We start from the raw sequence: 21,012 nt of genomic DNA on the forward strand, positions 1-21,012 counted from the left end.
AATCAAAATCATTACCATTCCCATTACCGAATGTATACCAAGCGTCCTCTCAATCAAGTTAGTATAAGTTTTGGTATAACTAGTTTAAAATAGGATGAGTTAGTTTCACTTAGCTAATTGCACTAGGTAGGATTTCTCCAATTATCCAGCCTAGATATGCATTAACTAAGCTTCTCTGATGTACTATCAACTCAACCCACTCTGATACCAATTTGTAGGATCATGTTTATGCTATAGGGGTGAATAGCGTATACACACTTTAAGAGTTGATAGTAATATAAATAAATAAATAATTAATCAATCAGAGTAAGCAATAGAAATAAAATAAAGACTAAGTTCGATATACAATTGGATAAACTAAATAGCTAGATTGTAATTCACTAAATTAACTAAACTTGAGTTAATTAAACTTGCAACAAGATTAATAAAATAGTGATTCTATCAAATCGTCTCCTTCCTAGAAAACTTTTAGAGGTCCTTGAAACATTTGAACAAGAATAAAGAGTTAGACACAGTACAATCAAAGTATAATATGTATGACAACAAAATACAAATAGAAATTACGAGTCTGATGTTGTCGATTCGAACTTGAAGAGCACGGACACATTGTATCAGCAGTAAGCACGAGATCAAAATAGAGGATCGAAGAATTTTGTCTTGTCACCTGTACCTTGCCTCTAGTCGCTTGGAACTTGGTCAACTTCTATCCTTAACCATTTTCGCTGGATTGCTGCCAAGTCGCTTGGATGATACTTCGATTGCTCGGACTCTAAGGTCACTCAGACCTTGTTCCGATCACTCGGAATGTTGTGACTAGGGTCTGATAATCTTATCTGATCTTGGTCGCCCGAACTCCTTCTGATCGCTTGAAACACCCAAAATGCCAAGTGTTGATCCAGCTCTTACAGACCCACTGGTACTTCATTGCCAAGTCTGATTAGCTACAATTGATCCATTGGGGCTTCCACTGTCAAGTCTGGTCCAACTCCTTCTGACCTATTGAGACTTCCATTGTTAAGTCTGGTCTAGTTCCTACTGACCCATTGGCATTTCCACTACCAAATCTAATCCAACTTTTACTGACCCATTGGAACTTCCACTGTTTGGTATATAATCACCTGACTTGCTAAGACTTTTGTCAAGTTATATATCTGCACTTGCATACTTGACACACATATTAGATCATAAATAATTTAACCTTAAACTTATCCTTACCATATATTAAAATATAGGTTCGATGTGATACTCCCTGTATCAACAGTGTTAAGTATCATGTTATTTTCTTTCAACTATGCTAATTATGTTTGATTGATTTTGCTAAAGTCTTATCAAGAGTAAAGAGTTGCATTTGCACGTTAAGCGTTATTCATCCCCTTTAACCATCCGATCATCATCTCTACTTATCCAAATAGACTCATCTTTCAAAACACTCAAACTCAAATTGTGATTTTCTATTAAGTTATTCTCCGCCTTCTCTTCTTTTTAAAGGTTTTTACGGCTTTGAAAATTCATTAAAACTCAAAATTTAAAGTGCTTTTATTTTGAGTTGGTAGATCAATTATATTTTGAGAGATAACTATCAATAAATTATAAACACCTAGTGGGAGATAATATTATCTGAAAGAGAAAGGATTCACTGTTATTTAACCATAAAATCTTGTTTTCGAAGGACAATCTTATCAAAAATAGTGTGTACACATTCATAGAGGTGATTCAACGTTTGATATATTAAATCAGTGATTAATAAGATTAAGTCAGAAATGGAAGGGATACGACAAGAATCTAAGGACATAATCCATATTGCCGTATATTGACAATTTAATCTATGGACTTAATTACTAACAATTATTGACATAAGTCAAACAGATTGACTGTGACATTGGCCATCCAATATGATTGATAATTATCTGATCAGATAAGCATATATATACCATTGATTTATTTTTATTGTCAACGTGTCAATGCAGAGACATATCATAAACCCTTTCAAACGTTAAACAACTTTATAATATAATATTAAATTATTTAAGCAAAATAATAAAAAAAATATATTTGTGCTCTATTTGAATGAGACAGAGAGAAAATTTATTAACAGAATGAGAATGAGAAGAGAAGGAAAGAAAAAAAAAATTAAAATATTTATATATTTTTTTTCCAAGGAATAGAAGGTTTATTAATGTAATATATGTTATTTTGTTTGGAAAGAAAAAAAAGAATATTAAATATATAAAATTATAAAATATCCTCACTTTTTTTAAAAAAATAAGAGGACGGATGGAAAACTATAAAATTTTATTAATATTACATGTAAAAGTTAGAATATAAAAGATCTTAAAATAGACAATGTATGCGTGCTCTTTGAATAAGTCACGGTCATTAGAGGAGAGGAAGAAAATTAAAATTATTTGTCTTCGTTCTCTTTAGTCTTGTTTTCGAAAAGATTTACGGTGAAAATCGACATCGTGGAGTGTGAGTAATTGGATACTGGGCGGTAACAACGCACGTTATGTGAGGAGCGATAGCACAAAGATGACATCGTAGAGTGTGAATGATTAGATACTGGGCGGTGACAACACACATTGTGTGAGGAGCGATAGCACAAAGATGAAATATCTAAGTAGATGAATTAATTTGATAATTAATATTTTAAAATAAAAATAAAATTAAAATAAATTATTTTTAAATTCTCTTTTTTCCCTCTTTAACTCATTTTATCTCAAATAAGAGTTAAAATTCTCCTTCTCCTTATTTACCTTTCCCTTTCCTTCCCTCACCTCCCCAAATAAAGCGTTAAAACTCTTAATTAAGACTTTGAATTAAATTCTTTCATACAAACTCAATGATTCCTTTCTTAGATCGATAATAATAAAACTATTAAAACAGAGTTGTGACAATTTTTAAGTGACATTTTCAATCAGCGAAAAAAAAATTCAATGTTTTGAGTCATATAATTTATTATGAATTGATCTAAATCAAGAGAAAACAGATCAAAGTTAATTTCCCCATGTAGAGAGAGACAAGGAGAGATTTGACATTCTGTTGTGTATAAAAGAATCTCTTCTCCATTGACATGCGGATTCAATCAAGGAGCAGAATGGAAGGGACACAGAGGATTCGAAAAGATTGAAAATAAGGAAGAAAACAAAACAAAAACAAAAACAAAGAAGGTCGTTTGAATTGGAGTGGAATTGAAAAGGAGAGTAGATGAGATCGCCGTCGCCGTCGCCGTCGCCGTCGCCGTCGCCGTCGCCGTCGGACGTCGGAGTGGAAGGCTCCGCCCTTGCTTCGACTCCTCCTCTGCCTCTCTTCCCTCTTTTCGGTGCTCCCACGCTTCGCATCCCCGACCCCAGCCGTAACCCTAATCTCGACTCGCCCCACGGGCTCTCCGTCGCCCACAAGCGTCCCATCGTGACGCCTTCTGCTGCCGCCCCCGCCGAGCCACGCCGCGTCTTAGTCCCCTCGGTCGTCGCCGCTCCGCGCCGCCTAGCGTCGTCCGCCGCCCGCCACGTCTTCCGCCGGCTCCAGCTCCGACTCCGCTTCTTCCTCCTCCTCTCCTTCCCCTTCCTTTACCTTCTCCTTTCCTCCTCCGGCGCCGGCAGCGGCGACGCCGTCCCGGGAAGATCTTTCCTACTCGATTTCTTCTCCGCCCTTGCGTTCTCGTCTGTTCTTCTCCTCGTCCTTTGCGTCTCCTTTAACGTCCTCCCCTTACCCTCCTTCCGCCTTCTCCTCTCCCGCTCCTCCGCCCGCCTCCTTCCCAGTCATCGGGCCCCAGCGAGCCCCGTGCTGTGGTTCATTGGGAGCTCCTCGTCCCCCGGAAAGCTCAAGGGTGATCGTCGCCTAGCGTCGGGGTCCGTCGTGCAGGTCTACAACAACGGGGATGTCTACGAGGGAGAGTTCCACAAAGGGAAGTGCACAGGAAGCGGGGTGTACTATTACTCTATGAGTGGCAGGTATGAAGGCGATTGGGTTGATGGGAAATACGATGGGTATGGTGTTGAGACATGGGCCCGAGGCAGCCGGTACAGGGGTCAATACAGGCAAGGGCTCCGGCATGGGTTTGGGGTGTACCGCTTCTACACCGGCGATGTGTATGCTGGGGAGTGGTCAAATGGACAGAGCCACGGGTGTGGGGTGCATACATGTGAGGATGGAAGCCGATTCGTCGGGGAATTCAAATGGGGAGTAAAGCATGGCCTTGGCCATTATCATTTCAGGTACATTTGGAAACCTTCTGTGTTCTTCTTGAGATTGGGAATTTTTTAGCGATGCTTTTGTGGCACTACAGTGTTTTTACCAACGTTTTGTTTTGTAATATGAATAACTCCTGTTCTCTGACTGTTAACAAAATGAAACGTTTGGGATTGGATAGAAATGCTAGAATTCAAGTGGTTTGTTGTTCTTTGCTTGTTGAACTTTATGTGGATTCATGTTACTAGTCATATCTGATTAGTGTCTAGTTGTTCAAAACCATCTGTGAAGTACATTTTTTTGTTGTTAAGATGTGCTTTACTATTTGAATTGGAAATGCACCTTTATGTTTTATCTCTGTGTTGGCCTTTGATGTCGGCAATTGCCTCTATCCATTTCCTCATTTTTGGACTCAATAAGATTTGTCTTGTTATAAGATTACACTTTCATTTATCTTAGGTTTATCTATCCAAGTATTTTCATTTTGTTTTTTGAAGTTATGTTGCAGATTTCTTGTCCAACAATTGACACCTAAAATTTCTCAAAGCATTCAAGAATCCAACCCATGATTTTTGTCTGTCTCAAGGGAGGAGGGGAGTGGACTGTCTGATACTACAACAATTAAGTCTTCATCCCGTACCTTTTTTCCTTAGGAAGGTTCAAATTACTGGTTCTCAGGATCACTAGTCTACTTGAACAAATCCTTATGTGTGAATATATGAATCTTTGCAATGAACAATCTCAAACCTAGACACTAATCAATGTTGTGGAAATTTCTGCATTACTGACTGAGTTGTGATTCCACTTCCAATGAAGCAATCTCTGGTATATTTATATTGTTTTGACTTTTTATAGATAACTTACAGTATATCTGCCAATATTTCTGTTCATAGTAGCTACAACTCTGTAAATCAAGCATAATGGTTTTTGTTGTCCATTTTTTATACAGGCATTTGTTGTCATGTGCATATATGGCCATGATCTCCATTCAATGCAGATGTATACAACATCATGCGTTCTCTTGAGTATCTTAATCCTTGTTATTCTATCTAATTGACAAATTTATTTTTTAATTTTATTTAATTTGTGGGGTTTTTTCTTTTGGTTGGATCTCTGAAGCTATTCGAGTGAAGTGTTGATAACAGTTTGCATACATCATGTGTCTGTTCATTCAAGAATATAGAAGCATAAATTTCCTTTTATGAGCCAACTTCAGCCCAAACCAAATACACAAATCCTTGTGATCTTGTTGTTGGTAATGTTGAAATTTGTGTCAGGCTTTCTCTGTTATCTGGACACTGTTTTTGCTATCAATTCGACACAAACAATACAACTTCTGTTCTCTTATCCTATCTAGCTAGCAACTCTGTACTAACTGAACTTTATGTAAGTCACCTCTGCTCTTTTAATCTGTGGATTAACAGTGATACCTTCTCACCAGCTTGTTTTTTGTTCAAAAGAAAAAAGTTGAGGTTTTCCCCCCTCTAACACATAACACACAGGGTCTTTTAGTACTTTCATCATGAATATAGGTACATCCTTTGGAAGTTCATGAAGACTGTAATTGTGATTTCTTAGGAGTATGTTTTGTATCAACCATAATTATTTGCCAACTTATCTTGATGCATTATCATCTATGCCATTGTAAATCATATTCTCTAAACAAGTTGTTTAATTTATGGTACTACCATTAAATAGTTGCTACATACAAGAAACAACCAGTTTTATATATTAAAAAAAACGCAAGACTCAACTATGGAAGTCCAAGAAATGAGAAAGTATAACCAAATACATGTTCCATGAATTTTGGTTAGAAAAAGAGTGGGGGTGAGGGGGGAGAAACTCCAATTTCAAAGAGCTCTCTCTCATTTACCCCAACCGATTCGTCATCTAAAATTGAGAAATCGAGCAGATGAGGCATTATGTCCATGAAATTGAAGGTAAATCCATGATTTACCCTCCGGACTCGTTTTTAGGAGTGACCTGCTAGAAAAGCATAGAAGCTTGCAAGGAGAAGTCATGTTCAACTTTGGGCGAGGACATTTGTCATTCTATGAATACGACGAGCAATGTTTAGCAAGGAGTTCAGCGAGGAGACAAGGACGAGATAGGGAGTTTATGTTATTTTTCTCCACTCTCTCTCATCAAGTCTATGGTAAGTGAGTTGAGCAAAAAAATTTCCCCGCTCCACTCCACTCCCTTTCCGCTCCTCTCTTCCCCACCCCCATTGAGGTAAACAAAGCCTAAGGGGAAAGATGGAGGGATGAGGGAGAGAGGAAGAAAGAAGAAAGAGAGAGGAGGGAGAAAAAGGGGAAGTGATGAAGGAAAGAAGAAAGAGGAGTAACCTTGCCTTAAGGTGACACCTGTAGCAACAAGAGAGAGGGAGGAAGAAGAAATAAGCAGAAGAGAGAAGAGGGAACAAGAAGTGATTGGTAACACCGTAATACCAATACCAAACTTCCGTGACCAGTTTTCTAAAATTTCAACACCTTGCTCCATAACCCGCTCAACGTTGACAAACCAACCTCAATTTGGTTAGTTTACTTTTCTGAAACAGTTTATTTATTATGGATTTGTTGACCTAGTTTTAGTTTCTTGCTTCTTCATCCAATTTGGTTAACATTGTACATTTTAAACTTTTACAATCATATAAGAATTTATACAACTCTTAATATATTTTTTTTCTCAACACGGATGCAGTACATGTAGGATCTCTTTTATATACAGAAGTTTACTTCATTGCACATTATTATTGGAACTTAAAAAATTAACTGCTATGCGTAGAACCCGTGACTTTCTGAGGTACTGAATCTGCTGTGTGAAAGATTCCACTCTTTTCAACTGCCAAGCAAATTTGAGATCCATCATTCTCTTAAGTTATTGGAATTGGTCTTTAAGGATATATGTGCTGCACCATCAAAAATTATAAATTGTACAATATCTTGTTTTCCATCGTGAGAATGTGATAGTAATTTCCCACTAAAGGTGCTTTCTCAATTGTTCTGACAATCTAAATTATGCACGAAAGGTTTCTGTTTATTGAAGACCAAGGTCATCTTTCTAATTATGTTAATGCTTCTTGCATAAAATTTTTAGAACCTATTCCTTCAACACTCTCAGCATTGGAAAAATGCACATATAACTGATATTATTTATCATGGGTACCAATTCTTTCCATAGACCACCCTTTGCTGAATTATTTTGATGAGATGCCATACTGATTGAATTATAAATGTGAAGGAATGGAGACACATATGCTGGGGAATATTTTTCAGACAAGATGCATGGCTTTGGAGTGTATCGCTTTGCCAATGGCCATCAATATGAAGGTGCATGGCATGAAGGCAGGAGACAAGGCTTGGGAATGTACACATTTCGAAATGGGGAGACACAATCAGGCCATTGGCAAAATGGTGTCCTTGATACCTTGAGCACTCAGAGCATTAATCTTGGCTCTCCTATCGCTGTTAACCATTCCAAAGTTCTAAATGCCGTTCAGGTAACTGACTGTATTTCTTCAGGGATTGCAACAAATATTTAAGACCATGATATTTAAAATTACTATGTTAAATGTGAATTCACTTCTTTTCATCTGTTTGGTTGTCCAGGAAGCTAGAGGAGCATCAGAAAAAGCTTATGATGTGCCCAGGGTTGACGATAAGGTGAACAAGGCTGTTGCTGCAGCAAATAAAGCAGCTAACGCAGCTAGAGTTGCTGCAGTGAAAGCTGTTCAAAAGCGCATCCCTGGTAATGGAGATGACATAGGAAACCACATTGTATGAAGCACTTTGCTTTCTTTGTCCCATAACTAAATCTTGATAGAGTTAAACAGCATTTGCTTCAAGGCAAATCGTGAAAGTTGAGAACTAGGCTGCCAAAAATTTTATGCCGAGCACCCTCACGGCTCATCCTCTGGAAATGGCCCTGCTCTGGACTTGCAGTTATCAAAGGTGGCTGGCATCAGACTTCGCCTTTTGATTACTTTATGTAACAGGAAAAAAGTGAAAAAGGTAGATCCACTGCTTTAACGTTCTTTTAGAATCGACCCTACGGATATAGAGGAAGGTTCATTCAGAAACACAGGCGTTAAGCGCACTGTGAGATCAACCTCAGGTCATTACTTTTTGAAATCAATCCCTAATTATTTCACTAGCAATATTATGCGCCCATCATCTGAGCTACACTTTTGAGGGCACTGTCCATATTTTTGAAGGTTCCACATAACATAGCTAGTGGAACGTGTGTCAATAACTGATAGAGATGTTGAGGTCGATCATGATTGCATGGTTGTTGTACGTGTAACTACGTTGGAAAATCTCGAATGAGTAATGTTGAAATCATAATATTTCAGAGGGCCATTGGTGGATTGCTGGTGATGAGTTTGCTATTTGTGGTTTGATGTTGGATTTTGATTTATCAACGACAGAAATGTATTTTTGCATGGAGGCATTTTTGTGAAATTTTGTTTTTGTTAAAATACCTCAGTAATTATTTTCTGTTGGAAAAGAAGAGAAGTATTTGTTTCGAATCATGATACCAACTTCAATTTTAGAAAAATTCTAAAAAAATATATAGTATGATTGGTTGCATTTACTTTTTTTTTTTTTTTTTTTGCCAATGAGACTGTGATGATATGTTTATAAACTTTGGATGTAGAATTGAATGATATTCAAATGTTTAAATTAGTAGGCCATAATATTTCTTCTTATATTTGTTACACAATATTACTAGATAGTGATAATTTTAATGCTAAAAATAATTTTTAATCTTAAAAGTTTAGAATAACTTATTATTACTTCAAATACCGGAAATTATACTTCAACGTAACGATATTGATTTAATTATGGTGTAAAATAATGCAATTTTGTTTGACTTCTAGCACACAAAAAATAGAGGGCAAAATGAAGAAGATATCATATATAAAATTGATTACATGAGCATTTATAATTCATAAGATAGGAAGCATATATGAGTTTTGTTAGTCTGCACACCCATCTAGTTTTTTTTTTCAATTTTTATTTCTTTTAATTTAAATTTTTTTAAAAAAAATTAAAAAATGATTCATCATATTATATTATAAGATATATCTAAAATTATTGTCCTTTGGATCCCTATTTTTTGAGATATGAAAAAGGGAGAAAAATAAAAGAACAACAATAGTCAATAGAATACATAACTTAGTATCCATCTAAAGAATATGAAATCGTGAAAAAAAAAAACTTAGTTTGGGATTGGAAGTAAAGCCTACGAAAAGATTATGACAATAGATACAAGATGGTTTTGTCAATGGTAAACGTTCTAAGAAGAATAAAACACAAATTCAAAGTCTTCGAAGTGAGTCATTTTCAGACTCGGTTGAATGCTCCACTCATGAAAATTTGGTGAGGGCCGGGAATGATTTACCAATTTTCCATGCACACCTCACCTTTATCAAAACTAACAATAATAAATAAATAATGTATAACTACATTCACCATAATCCTAATTTATCAAGTCTTGTTCTTCTTTTTTTTTTTTTTTTTTAAAAAAGTAACTCTTGTTGTAGTTGTTCAAATCATAGTTAAATTCCTTCCCTTGACTTTCATGGTAGCCAAGTTGTAGAAATCGCCATGATGTCTATGGTGCCAACAATGGCATGACTGTACTAGCAATGAAGTGATGTGCTCTGTTTATCTTCTTCAGACGAATTATGCTAACCATGATAATTCAAATATCTCTCGAGTCAAACTCTTGATGATTGCCATGGCAATCTGTCAAACTCGATAAGCCTTGTTATTTACAAACATCTTAGATGAACTTAAGTTGTCAAATGCTGAGCAAAATCCCTTCTTCCTTGGACAAGCCATCTGCCTTCAGTAGCCACCCAGGCTGCTGGGTGTTCACCTGCCAAACCATCTTAAGCACATCCATCGAACTTGGACAGTTGGAACTCGAGAAATTACAGAGAAATTTATACGAAAAAGCTCAGGATTGTGGGCTTCCTCATTCCTTCCTCATCAATGGATGCTAAAGTCCTTGCAACCTCAGTCACACAAAGATAGAATAGTGTTCCAAACGCATTTGAATATGACTTTCTTTTCTCCCTCTCATCTGTGAATTCAACAAGTTGAGGCCAATGGAGATGCCAGTGGTGAGATCTGTATCTGCAAAGAGTTGGTCCATGTCAAGCACACAGTTGCATGACCTCGAGTTGGTGCACAAGCACCAAGCTTTTTTTTCTGCTTATTTTCCAACTTTAAGCTCATTACAGATTATCAAGTGAAAGATGGCTTCTTTTACAAGTACCTTGGAGTCTTTGACCTTGCTCCTTCCATTCCAACCAGTTAAAAAAGTCAACAACTTGAATTTCTGAATAGTTTGTAACTTATTCACTATAAATTCTGCCACTCAACCTCCTCTTTCCTCACCATATTCTCATAATCAGTTTCATCTCTTTCCTGCCTCCTCCTCCCCTGACTCCATTAATGGCTCGTTCCATTTCAAAGAGGCTGCTGCTGCTGTTGCCCTTCATCTTGCTCCTTTTCCGATCCACAGCAACAGCAGACACCTGCATTGATTGCTTTACCCAGTCAACAGCAGCTTACTACCCGAACTCCGATCAACAAGGGACAGAGAGTAAGATATATCCACACACCTTCATGAATTAATTCTACACTTTATTTGTTTTCCCATCATCACGCGGAGAAAATATTTCTAGCTGGGGCATGCGAGTACGGCCAGTTGGGAGCCACACTGAATGGCGGCGACGTCTCGGCTGCATCAAAGCTGTACAGAAACGGTGTAGGCTGCGGCGCATGCTACCAGGTGAACCCACACCGTCTGATAGATAGATAGATAGATAGATATATAGATAGCTCACGAATCCATGGCAATTTTCTCACTTATAATTCCTCACTAGGTACGATGCACCGATCCTGCGCACTGCTCAAACAATGGCGTCACGATCGTGATCACAGACTCAGGGGCGAGCGGCAACACTGACTTCATCCTCAGCCAGCGCGCCTTCGCGAAGATGGGCCAGGACGCGGATGCAGGCGCTTCTCTTCTGTCACGCGGTGTGGTCGGCGTCGAGTACCGCAGGTCTGTGCTCCAATCCAACTCAAACTTTCGACATATAGCTGCTCACTATATACGATCGCTGGAACTGGCATTCCAGGGTCTCTTGCAGCTACCCAAGCAGGAACATCACTTTCAGGATCGACCAGAGCAGCAACAACCCCTACTACTTCGCCTTCCAAATGTGGTATCAGCAAGGAAACAAGGACGTAACTGCTGTTCAGCTGTGTGAGGTACATCGATCGATCGATCGATCCTAATGATAGTCGCAGTGGCCAGCAGTGGGGCTGTTTAATTGACATGATTATGCATGTTTGGTGCAGACTGAAAACTTGACATGCAAGATTTTGGAGAGGAGCCATGGAGCAGTGTGGGCGACAGCATCTCCACCAAGAGGGCGCCTGTCTGTGAGGATGCTGCTGAGTGGAGGTGACGACGGAGATGAGACCTGGGTGGTGCCTCCCAATGACATACCCGAGGACTGGACTGCTGGAAGCACGTATGATTCTGGAGCACAAGTGCAGTAACAGCTAGCTAGCTATATAGCTATATATTAATTCGTTTGAAATATTAATTTTATAATTTTTATATAATATGTTATGGTATTTAATAATGTTTTAGCTAAAAATTTGGTCATGTGGGAAAAGGAAAAATTAGCATATAGATAACTTTATTACTGTATCACATATTATTTTTTCAATAAACATCTAAATTTAGTTCTTGCATTGCCTATTTCATTCTTAATTAATTTGATGATAGAAATGTATTTTCTTATTTTAATATCTGTTAGGACTAGGGGTGACTAAAAGGTTTGCCCTATGTCCCCTCAATTGTCGCTAACACGAGCACTTAGGCCCATCTCAAACTCCGGTTGTCTCCATTAGTCGCTTCTGCCCTCGTCGATGTCATGACTCACGAGCCTATTTACTTTGGAGGTTTTCTGCTTTACTCTTGATCTCCCATCATCTCTCGTAGCACTGACATGTTTTCCCCTCGTTGCCTTGTCATTGATATTAAAAAGTTAGGGTTTTAGGATTTGAATAATGGACGGATGTTTAATATTTGGGTTTATTGGTATTAATCATGATTCAGAACAATTATATTTTTCAAATATCATATTCCAAATCTTAAATAATTAGATTTTCTATAATATTTATTTTTGTCCAATTTATGGTGTGAGAACCATACTCTTACATATTTAATACTACACCCGAATTTCATGGAGATATAGTGGTCTTTATCAATAACATTAGCACAATAGTTTGATGGATTTATCCATTGAATATGTACCTATAAGTCCATGCTAGTTGGCAACTTAACACTCAATTTTTATCCTTTTTCCATCGAGTTTGGGATCGACTTTGGTAGGGTTTGCTTGTGCATATATGATAGGCGAACTAAAATTTGATATATATTTAATATTATAAGATGCAATATATTTAATTCAGTTAATTACATTAAGTTGTAGACCGTTCATGGTGAAATTAAGAATATGATTTAATTTGAGGTAATTAATTTAGTTAATTTTGTGATATGCAATAACGTATATAATTTTGGGATATTTTATGGAGTTAATTTTGTAAATGCACATAGAAATTAATTCTATATATATAGGGGGAGATATTTTGATTTTTTATAATTTATCAAAGCATGTCATCTAATATTCTAACTAGCTATTTATATATGCTTGGCTCGAATAGAAAATTAATCAATCGACTGTTGGACTCGATTGCTCTATTGCAAAGTCAAACAAAAAGATGAGACATTGATTGATCAATTGAAGTTACTCGACCACTCGACTAAAAAATTGAAGAGAAAATGTATCACGTGACTGCTTAACATGACTACTCCATTTAAAATTGAGTAGAAAATGAATCAACTTTACAAATCATCAATCGATTAATAGACTTAAAAAAATTGAACAGAATATTTAACAATCGATCATTGGACTCAACTGTCCACCTTAGTCGATTGTTAAAAATAACAATCGATTGATAGACTTTAAAAATCGAACAAAATGATCCATGATCAATCATTGGACTTGACTGCCCATCATTAATGTTGGTGCAATCAACCTCAGGTCAATATTGACCAAGTTGGCCAAGCTCGGTTTGACTTGAGTTGGATTTTGATGTTTGATTAATATGTTGACAAGATGTCAAGTAAGTCTAGGTTGACTGAATACTTGATGGTGAAAAGTCCAAGTGGGTCATGGAGGACCAGACACTTGGCACAAGATGGAAAGTCCAATATGGAAGTTGGCAAGAGGAAAGTCCAAGTGGATCAAGGTTGACCGAACACTTGGTGAGCAAAAGTCCTAACAAGGTAAGGCAAATGGAAGAAAGTCCTTACGGGTGAGAAGATCGGACGTAAGGCAAAAGGGAAGTCCGAGAGGGTCGAAGGGGCGAGCTCTTGGCACGGAAAAGTCCTTATAAGGGTAAGGCAAATGGAGGAAAGTCCTTGCGGGTGAGAAGACCGGACGTAAGGCAAAAGGGAAGTCCAAGAGGGTCGAAGAGCGAGCTCTTGGCACAGGAAAGTCCTTACAAGGGTAAGGTAAATGGAGGAAAGTCCTTGTGGGTAAGAAGACTGGACGTGAGGCAAAAGGGAAGTCCAAGAGGCGAGCTCTTGCCAAGAGAAAGTCCTTATAGGGTAAGGCAAATGAAGATCAAGAAGGTCAACGACCAAACTCTTGATCAAACGAGGAAGTCCAAGAGGTGAGCTTTTGGCATGAGAAAGTCCTTATAGGGTAAGGCAAATGAAGATCAAGAAGGTCGACGACCAAACTCTTGATCAAGCAAGGAAGTCCAAGAGGCGAGCTCTTGGCATGAGAAAGTCCTTATAGGGTAAGGCAAATGAAGATCAAGAAGGTCGACGACCAAACACTTGATCAAGCGAGGAAAGAACTCGGTAAGATCTCATTTCAGCCACTATATTCTGAAGACAGTCGACTGATTTGGTAAGGTCAGTCGACTGGCACGCCTGGTACACTACGTTAGCCGACTGAAACACACGACAGTCGAGTCGGATTCCTTGATCAGTCGACTGAGGTTGGAGATCAGTCGACTGAGGTTATCTCAAAAGCAGGCAGAAGAGAATCGACTCGACTGGGGTTTTGCTTCAGTCGACTGTCAGCAAACAGAAGCTTAAACCACTCGACTGATCATCCACATCAGTTGACTGAAATAAGATCAGTCGACTAATGGAAAAAGTTAGTTGACTGAAATTTAAATTTCGACAGAAATCAGACGTGACTTCAGTAGCCAATTACTGGGTTTGACTAAATCAGTCGACTGGCATGGTAAAACCAGTCGACTGATGGCATAAAAACTGAACTTGTTTAAATGATGAAGTGCTACTCGTGGAGGAAGAACTCAACACTGTTTATGCTCTAAGTGCTTGTGCTCTAGTAATCAAGAAACCTACTGGTGTTCATCTACAAAGCTTGGAGCAACCTCTTGAAGAAGAAGAAGCATTCTCATCACTTTTGTGCAACATCTTTACTCTTCTTCTTCCTTGTATTGCTTGGTTGTTTGTATACAACTTGTAATCTGTTGTAAGAAGGTTTCTCCGCCTTCGGTGTTTGTCCGAGAAGGAGAAGTTATAGTGGAAGAGTGAGCCGAGTGAAGACTCTTGGATTAGTCGTCTCAAGGAGGCAGATACCAAATAAAATCCTCTTGTGTTAGCATTGGTTGAGTTGTGAGGGTGTGCAGAGAGTGTTGGATCTCTTGAACACGGCTAGAGGGGGGGTGTGAATAGCCGTGCACACTTTTCGCTTTTCTTGCTTAATCTTCGATTACGCAGCGGAAATAATGACTTGATTACAAGCAAGTGAAGATCAGCAAGCTGAGACAAGAATTTACGAGGTTCGGAGATAATTTGCTCCTACTCCTCGGCGTGTCCGTAAGGTAGACGACTCCTTGATCTTTCGGCAGATCAAACCCCGGTAACACCGGCTAGAAACTTTCTCCTTCTCGGTGGAGTAACCTCTCCACAGATTTGTCTCAACAGATAATGAAATAAAGCACAAGACAAAGGCAGCTCAACTAGAATGCGTCAAAGAACACTAAGAATAAACGTTAAAAGGTTGTAAAAAAATTAAGCGCCTCTTCAACATCTTTTAAGACCGCTTGCAGCTCAAGCCACCCTTGTACTCTCCAAAATCCCAGAAAAGACTGTTCAAAGATCGTCTTGAACTTTCACTGTTTGAAATACTTCATCCCTGCACCTCAAAGGTAGCATTAGATCATTTCGACAGTATGAAAGAAAGCAATGTAACAGTGATGTGATAGCTACCAAAGCAGACTTATACAGAACAGCGCTTAAAGAATAAACGTTAAAAGGTTGTAACCATCCCGGCCATTCGCACCAAGCTCCCGGCCTATTTTGAGCCACCTAGGCTCCCTAAAGTCGAGCTACCAAAAGCTCTTCCCGAGCCGAACATCTTTTATAAGCCAAACCTGCAGGCTCCTCGATCGAAGACAAGCCACAAAGGCTTCCTTATCCTCCCACGAGCACCGAGCTCCATGGTCCTGAGTCACCAAGACTCCTCTTGGACCAATCCAAGATCCATTCGCCTACGAGCACTAAGCTCCCGGCTATCATAGTCCCAAGCCACTAAGGCTTCTTATCTCTCGATCAAGGGCAGAACCTTCCCGGTTTCACTTCTTCCGATGATAATTACGGGTAAAATCTTGCATAACTTATTTCTCCTTCCGGTAAGGTTCCCGGCCAAACATCTCTTTTCGGCCAAACCCGGCCAAACCCGGCCAAACGTTCCACGAATAATCTCCTCCAGGAACCTCCTTGTTCCCAAACCTACTCTAAGAGATCAACACAGAGTTTGGATGATCGACCAGCTGGTCGATCATAAGGTTGATCGACCAGCTGGTCGATCAGCCTCAGCTGATCGACCAACGGTCGATCAGACAAGCTGATTGACCAGCTAGTCGATCAGCTTAAGCTGATCGACCAACGGTCGATCAGCTTAAGCTGATCGACCCCTGGTCGATCAGCAAAGTCTCGGCCTTAATTACCCTCTCTCGGCTTTCTTCTCTCGGCCTTTATTACCCTCTCGGCCTCTTTGATTTCCTGCTGGACAACTTATCTTCCGGGCAACCTCGTTCTATTTCCGGGTAACTTTATAACTTCAAATTAACTCCCGGGACATTCCTAACTTAGGTACTCTCTTGGATGAAAATCTTTCTTCGAACTACGATACAAATGTCCTTCCCCGGGCAAGTTTTGAATTAGAAGAAGTTCTCCATTCCCGGGAGACCTTTCTAAACTCCGAAGCCTCTTCCCGGCTCTATACTCAGATCATGGTCAACATCCCGATCAACCTTTTCTAGATATCGGACAAACTTCCTATTAACCAGATTGATCATGATCAGGTCAATATAAACCTTTCCCGATCATGTCAGTGTGAATCATTTCTTCCTTCTCCCGATCAAAGTAAACTCAACATTATATGCCCGGCTAGGATATCCATCTCCCGGCCAAACTCGCATACATCTTATACGACCAGAGTAGTTTCTCTATGAGACTCACTCGGCAAGTGAAATCTTCTCCTGGTTTCACCTTTCCTAGTTAAGTTTATCGTCTTCCCGGGCACGAGCTTGTTAGTGGAACCTATTCCCGAGCTATCTCTTCTCTCCCGATTAAACCTTCCAGGGTAGATTTTCTCTCGGTCAAATTAGTATTCTCTCGGGAAACTTACCAATCAACCCAAGAGCTAAGAAATCTATTTAGAAACCAGGTAACCCGGGCAAGTTGTCAATTTCCCGGGCGACCTTCAACTTAACTTTCTTAACTCAAGTTCACCCTGTAAAGCTAAACTTAAATCATGATTAGTTGATCCAATTATTCTTTGTCAAACATCAAAACAGACTCAGATCTGACTCGAGTCAGACTCGGATCTGACTAGGGTTAGACTGCATCAACAGAGAGGAGTTTCTTCAGCGATGAAGGTTCAAGTTTGATCGAGTGAAGCTATTTAACCCTTGATTCCATCGGTTTTAACAATTAGTTGATTGCTAAAAAGTAGCAATCAACTGCATTATCATCAATTGATTGTTGGAAAGCAACAATCAACTGCCAAACTTAAAAATCGAATAGAATATGAAAAAGTTCTTCCGTGCTCAGTGCAAAAGTGACCTTAGTCTAATTGGTATCAAAATCCTTACTTCAAGTCAAGTCGTCATGCTACCGTGTTCCTAAGTGTTCCCGGCCCACTTACCTGCCACAGGCTTGGTTCATCTCTTCCATTGCATAAGGTCTCAAAGGATTAGCTCAAATTCAAGAGAACCAAATCATTTATTTCCCCAGTAACCATTACCGGTCTCAAAGGGGTAAATGAAAAGTTTCCACTCTTGATACTATTTTTTTTCATCCCTTTTTATTTTATTTGCAATGTATTTACATTATTGCAAGCAAAGCATTTTTTTTTCAGGGACTTAGGATTTTTCCAAAAGAGCTTTCATGAATTGAGTTCGTCCAGTAACCAAAATGCAATGGAAGATCACCATGGAAACCCTAGTACTAATCAGGTCTCATGAATCATGACTAATTTCAGAGATGTATCAACCTCCTAGATTAGGTAGTAGTGTAAAAGATCCTTAAACTAGGCCAAGTCTCAATTTTCTCAAGAAATACTAGCTCACTTCCTACTTTTGAAGATAAGAAAAGACCTAGTTCTAGGGATATTAACTACTTGTATCAATATCGTCATCTTAACAAAAATCATGCTAGCATTTTTACATAAGGACAAACACCTAAGGTGACATGGTGATTCATGACATGTTATTTACCATGTATTCACAAAGCAAATTTCAAAACAAATTGTAAATAAAACAAAGTTCAAAGCAAAGCATAAAAAGTTCAAAGTAAAATTCAAAGCAAAGTGCATAAACAAAGTTCAAAATAAAATGCAAGCTATTTACACTATAAACAATTATTGCTTTTCCCCCAGACTTGAATTTTTCTACCTCCTTCCATAATCTGGAGGAGGAGGCGGATACCTAGGAGGAAATCTAGGAAGTTGAGGTAGGTTGCCTAGACCCTCATGATACTGATATAGAGAGGCAACCTGCTGACGTGTCAAATCCATGGACCTCCTAAATTCCTCCTCTCTATTCCACTCCCTGTATTGTTGTCCCATGAAACTGTTCACCGAAGAATAGAACTCATCCGCCCTGGTAAAATGGTCCCGTACTTCCCTAAACTGCTCCTGGGTCATGGCACCATAGTCATCCAACTGACGTTGGTATGCAGAGTGCTCTTCATGGAGCGTGTCAAGAGCACTACGGAATTCAGAAAAATCATAAGCTGAGCCTGTCTCACCATATGCATAAGAATGTCTGGCAGGCTCAGTCCCAGGGTAGGAAGGTTCATGATAAGAAGGTTCATGGTGATACGAAGTTTCTTGGGCTTGTTCCAAGTCTGGTTCATGTAAGGAGGGGGAGTGACTAGGTACTGGAGTGCGTAAAATCCAATTCTCGGCCTTTCTAATAGTAGTCCTTGGGTGAGGTAATGGAAATGGAAATCCATCATGTATGTTAAAACCATACCCCCCTCGCACTTGCATATCATTTTCATCGCCAAACAAGTGTCAATATCAATCTTGGTGTTGCCTAAAATGGGTTCTAAATGATCAAACTCGCAACCCAAGGATGAGGCGATGACTGTGATAAGGCCGCCAATCACTATTACTCCAGTTGAGGACTTAGCAATTTTAACCAAGTTTTGGAGAAAATGGAACCCTGAATCAAATTCAACCTGATGTAGCATTGCCCAGATGCAATATAGTTCCAGTTTCCTCACCACGCCGTCACTCTCAGCTCGACCAAATATGGTCTTGGTCATGACGCGGTGAAGATACCTAAAGACTGGGTTTTGCAACAACGAGGCTTTAGTCTTTGAGGGGTCATAGGGTTCTTCAGACAAAGTGATCTGTTTCCAAAACTGGGTACTGCTAAACCTCCTATCAAAATCCCTAGTCACTCCGGTAGGCATCCTAAAATAATTATTGAAGTCTTCTAGGGTCCACGTATACTCCACGTTAAACATTCTAAAAGTGATATTGCAAATACATAAACACACGAGCAGACCTCCGAACTAAGAAATGGAGAAAATCATGTCTAATGCACAGATAAAGGATGCAATGAATGTAGGAAATAACGTGAAGTACAGAAAGATATACAATTAAAGTATAAGAAACATATGTATACCCTACGCACATCAGTCCTCCTAGTCGAGCTTGTCAAGGTCAGGCCCGACCTGGCCAAGCTTGCCGACATCGAAGCCAACTTGGCCAAGCTCGTCGGGGTTGGGCCCTACTTGGCGAGCTCGTCGACCTCGAGTCTGGCCTGTCTGAGCTCGTCGATGTTTATTCAGGCCTAGCCAAGCTCGTTGGCATTGGGCTCAACTGATTGAACTCGTTGGCATATGTACAGGCCTAGCTAGGCTCATCGACGCTGGACCAGGCCTGGCCGAGCTGGTCGAGGTCAAACATGGCCTGGGTGAGCTCGTCCGACCTTTTTTCTTCGTGTCGTGTGTGCACATTGGGTAGGAACTTAAGGTTTAGGATTTTTAAGCCGTAGTATACTTGTGTTTATTTTAATATGCAACTCCTCTCCCCGTAGTTGTCTGAGAGACGACATTCGAGAGACTCTGAGCTTGTTCTTCCATTTATATTGTAAGTGTTATTTTTCTGTCATTTATATTATATATCACTTTGTTGTTTGTGAATTTATATACTGGTTGACACTAGATGATTGTAATGATGTTATAGAGTTTGTTGTTGGATTTGAATTATATGATTGTTAGTGCACGATACCAAAGTAGAACCTATGAATAGAATAGCTCGCCGGTCATGGGCTCGGCCTCCCCATATAACCTGATCAACCATTTCATCATTAATTTTTATAGAATAGTAGAACCCTTTCATTATTATAATGCAACCAATCTTATAAGTATTATTAATTTAAAGTTCGTGCATATAGTTTAGTAGAGTGCTTGAAGGATAATTTTTTTCTTTTCTCACTCTTATTTTTTAAAATATCATGTTACTTATTAATCAATATTAACTTCTATTTGTTGGACTTACAAATTTATTGGACATACAAATTTATTGAACTTACAAATTTAAAAAGGTTAATATTAACAATTATGTGTTAGACTTACAAATCTAACACAAATAGGATAACATTAACCTGGTCAAAAATAAAAATACATCGTGTAGGTTCTAGTGATTTAATTAAACTTTTTATAGCTTGGTCGCTCAGTAGCTTAGTCGGTCGCGACCTCGTACTTTTTGCCTTGGTTGGCCACAATATTAAGGTTCAAATTGAAACTGAATGTTTAGTTTAAATTTAAATGTTATTGATAGTATTAAGTCTAAGTGCTTAAGAATTAGTTTAAATTATTTGTATGTTTAGTTTTATATATTATTTCTATTAATGAAAATTTATTCACTACAACAAAAATGACTTTTCGCAGCGCGCAAATATGCTATCCGCAGCGCGCATCGCACGCTGCAAAGTTGCAAGCTGTTAAAAGTCATTAGGCATCCGCGGCATGCATTGTGCGCTTCGGATGTGGACAATCGCAACGCGCAATGTGCGCCGCGGATGATCTCATCCACAGCGCGCATTGTGCGCTGCGGATGCGATCATCCACAACGTGCATTGCGCGCCGCGAATGAGATCATCCGCGGCGCACAATGCGCGCTGCGATTGATCACATCCAGACAATCGCAACGCACAATGTGCG

At 39.1% G+C, this 21,012-nt stretch overlaps 2 protein-coding genes across 2 annotated transcripts; both read left to right on the plus strand.

Annotated features, from left to right (window-relative positions):
- Positions 1 to 3,204: 3,204 nt before the first annotated feature.
- LOC141844482 (uncharacterized) lies at positions 3,205 to 8,564 on the plus strand. Its single transcript, XM_074732520.1, has 3 exons — positions 3,205 to 4,214; positions 7,429 to 7,687; positions 7,797 to 8,564. The coding sequence occupies exons 1-3, from the start codon at positions 3,205 to 3,207 to the stop codon at positions 7,968 to 7,970; spliced, it is 1,443 nt and encodes a 480-aa protein (XP_074588621.1). The 3' UTR covers positions 7,971 to 8,564.
- A 2,081-nt stretch (positions 8,565 to 10,645) lies between these two features.
- Positions 10,646 to 11,771, plus strand: LOC141843783 (expansin-like B1). Its single transcript, XM_074731815.1, has 5 exons — positions 10,646 to 10,803; positions 10,886 to 10,992; positions 11,087 to 11,268; positions 11,345 to 11,477; positions 11,568 to 11,771. The coding sequence occupies exons 1-5, from the start codon at positions 10,653 to 10,655 to the stop codon at positions 11,769 to 11,771; spliced, it is 777 nt and encodes a 258-aa protein (XP_074587916.1). The 5' UTR covers positions 10,646 to 10,652.
- The last annotated feature ends 9,241 nt before the right edge of the window (positions 11,772 to 21,012 follow it).

This window comes from Curcuma longa, chromosome 13 (genome assembly GCF_044706935.1).
Source record: "Curcuma longa cultivar G26 ecotype Majalengka, Jawa Barat chromosome 13, ITB_CL_G26_1.1, whole genome shotgun sequence".
NCBI lineage: Eukaryota > Viridiplantae > Streptophyta > Magnoliopsida > Zingiberales > Zingiberaceae > Curcuma > Curcuma longa.

Coding starts and splice junctions, on each gene's coding strand:
- LOC141844482 (XM_074732520.1), top strand. CDS start 3,205: ATGAGATCGCCGTCGCCGTCGCCGTCGCCGTCGCCGTCGCCGTCGCCG. Junction 4,215..7,428: donor CTTGGCCATTATCATTTCAG/GTACATTTGGAA, acceptor ATAAATGTGAAG/GAATGGAGACACATATGCTG. Junction 7,688..7,796: donor AAGTTCTAAATGCCGTTCAG/GTAACTGACTGT, acceptor TTGGTTGTCCAG/GAAGCTAGAGGAGCATCAGA.
- LOC141843783 (XM_074731815.1), top strand. CDS start 10,653: ATGGCTCGTTCCATTTCAAAGAGGCTGCTGCTGCTGTTGCCCTTCATC. Junction 10,804..10,885: donor CGATCAACAAGGGACAGAGA/GTAAGATATATC, acceptor AAATATTTCTAG/CTGGGGCATGCGAGTACGGC. Junction 10,993..11,086: donor GCTGCGGCGCATGCTACCAG/GTGAACCCACAC, acceptor ATTCCTCACTAG/GTACGATGCACCGATCCTGC.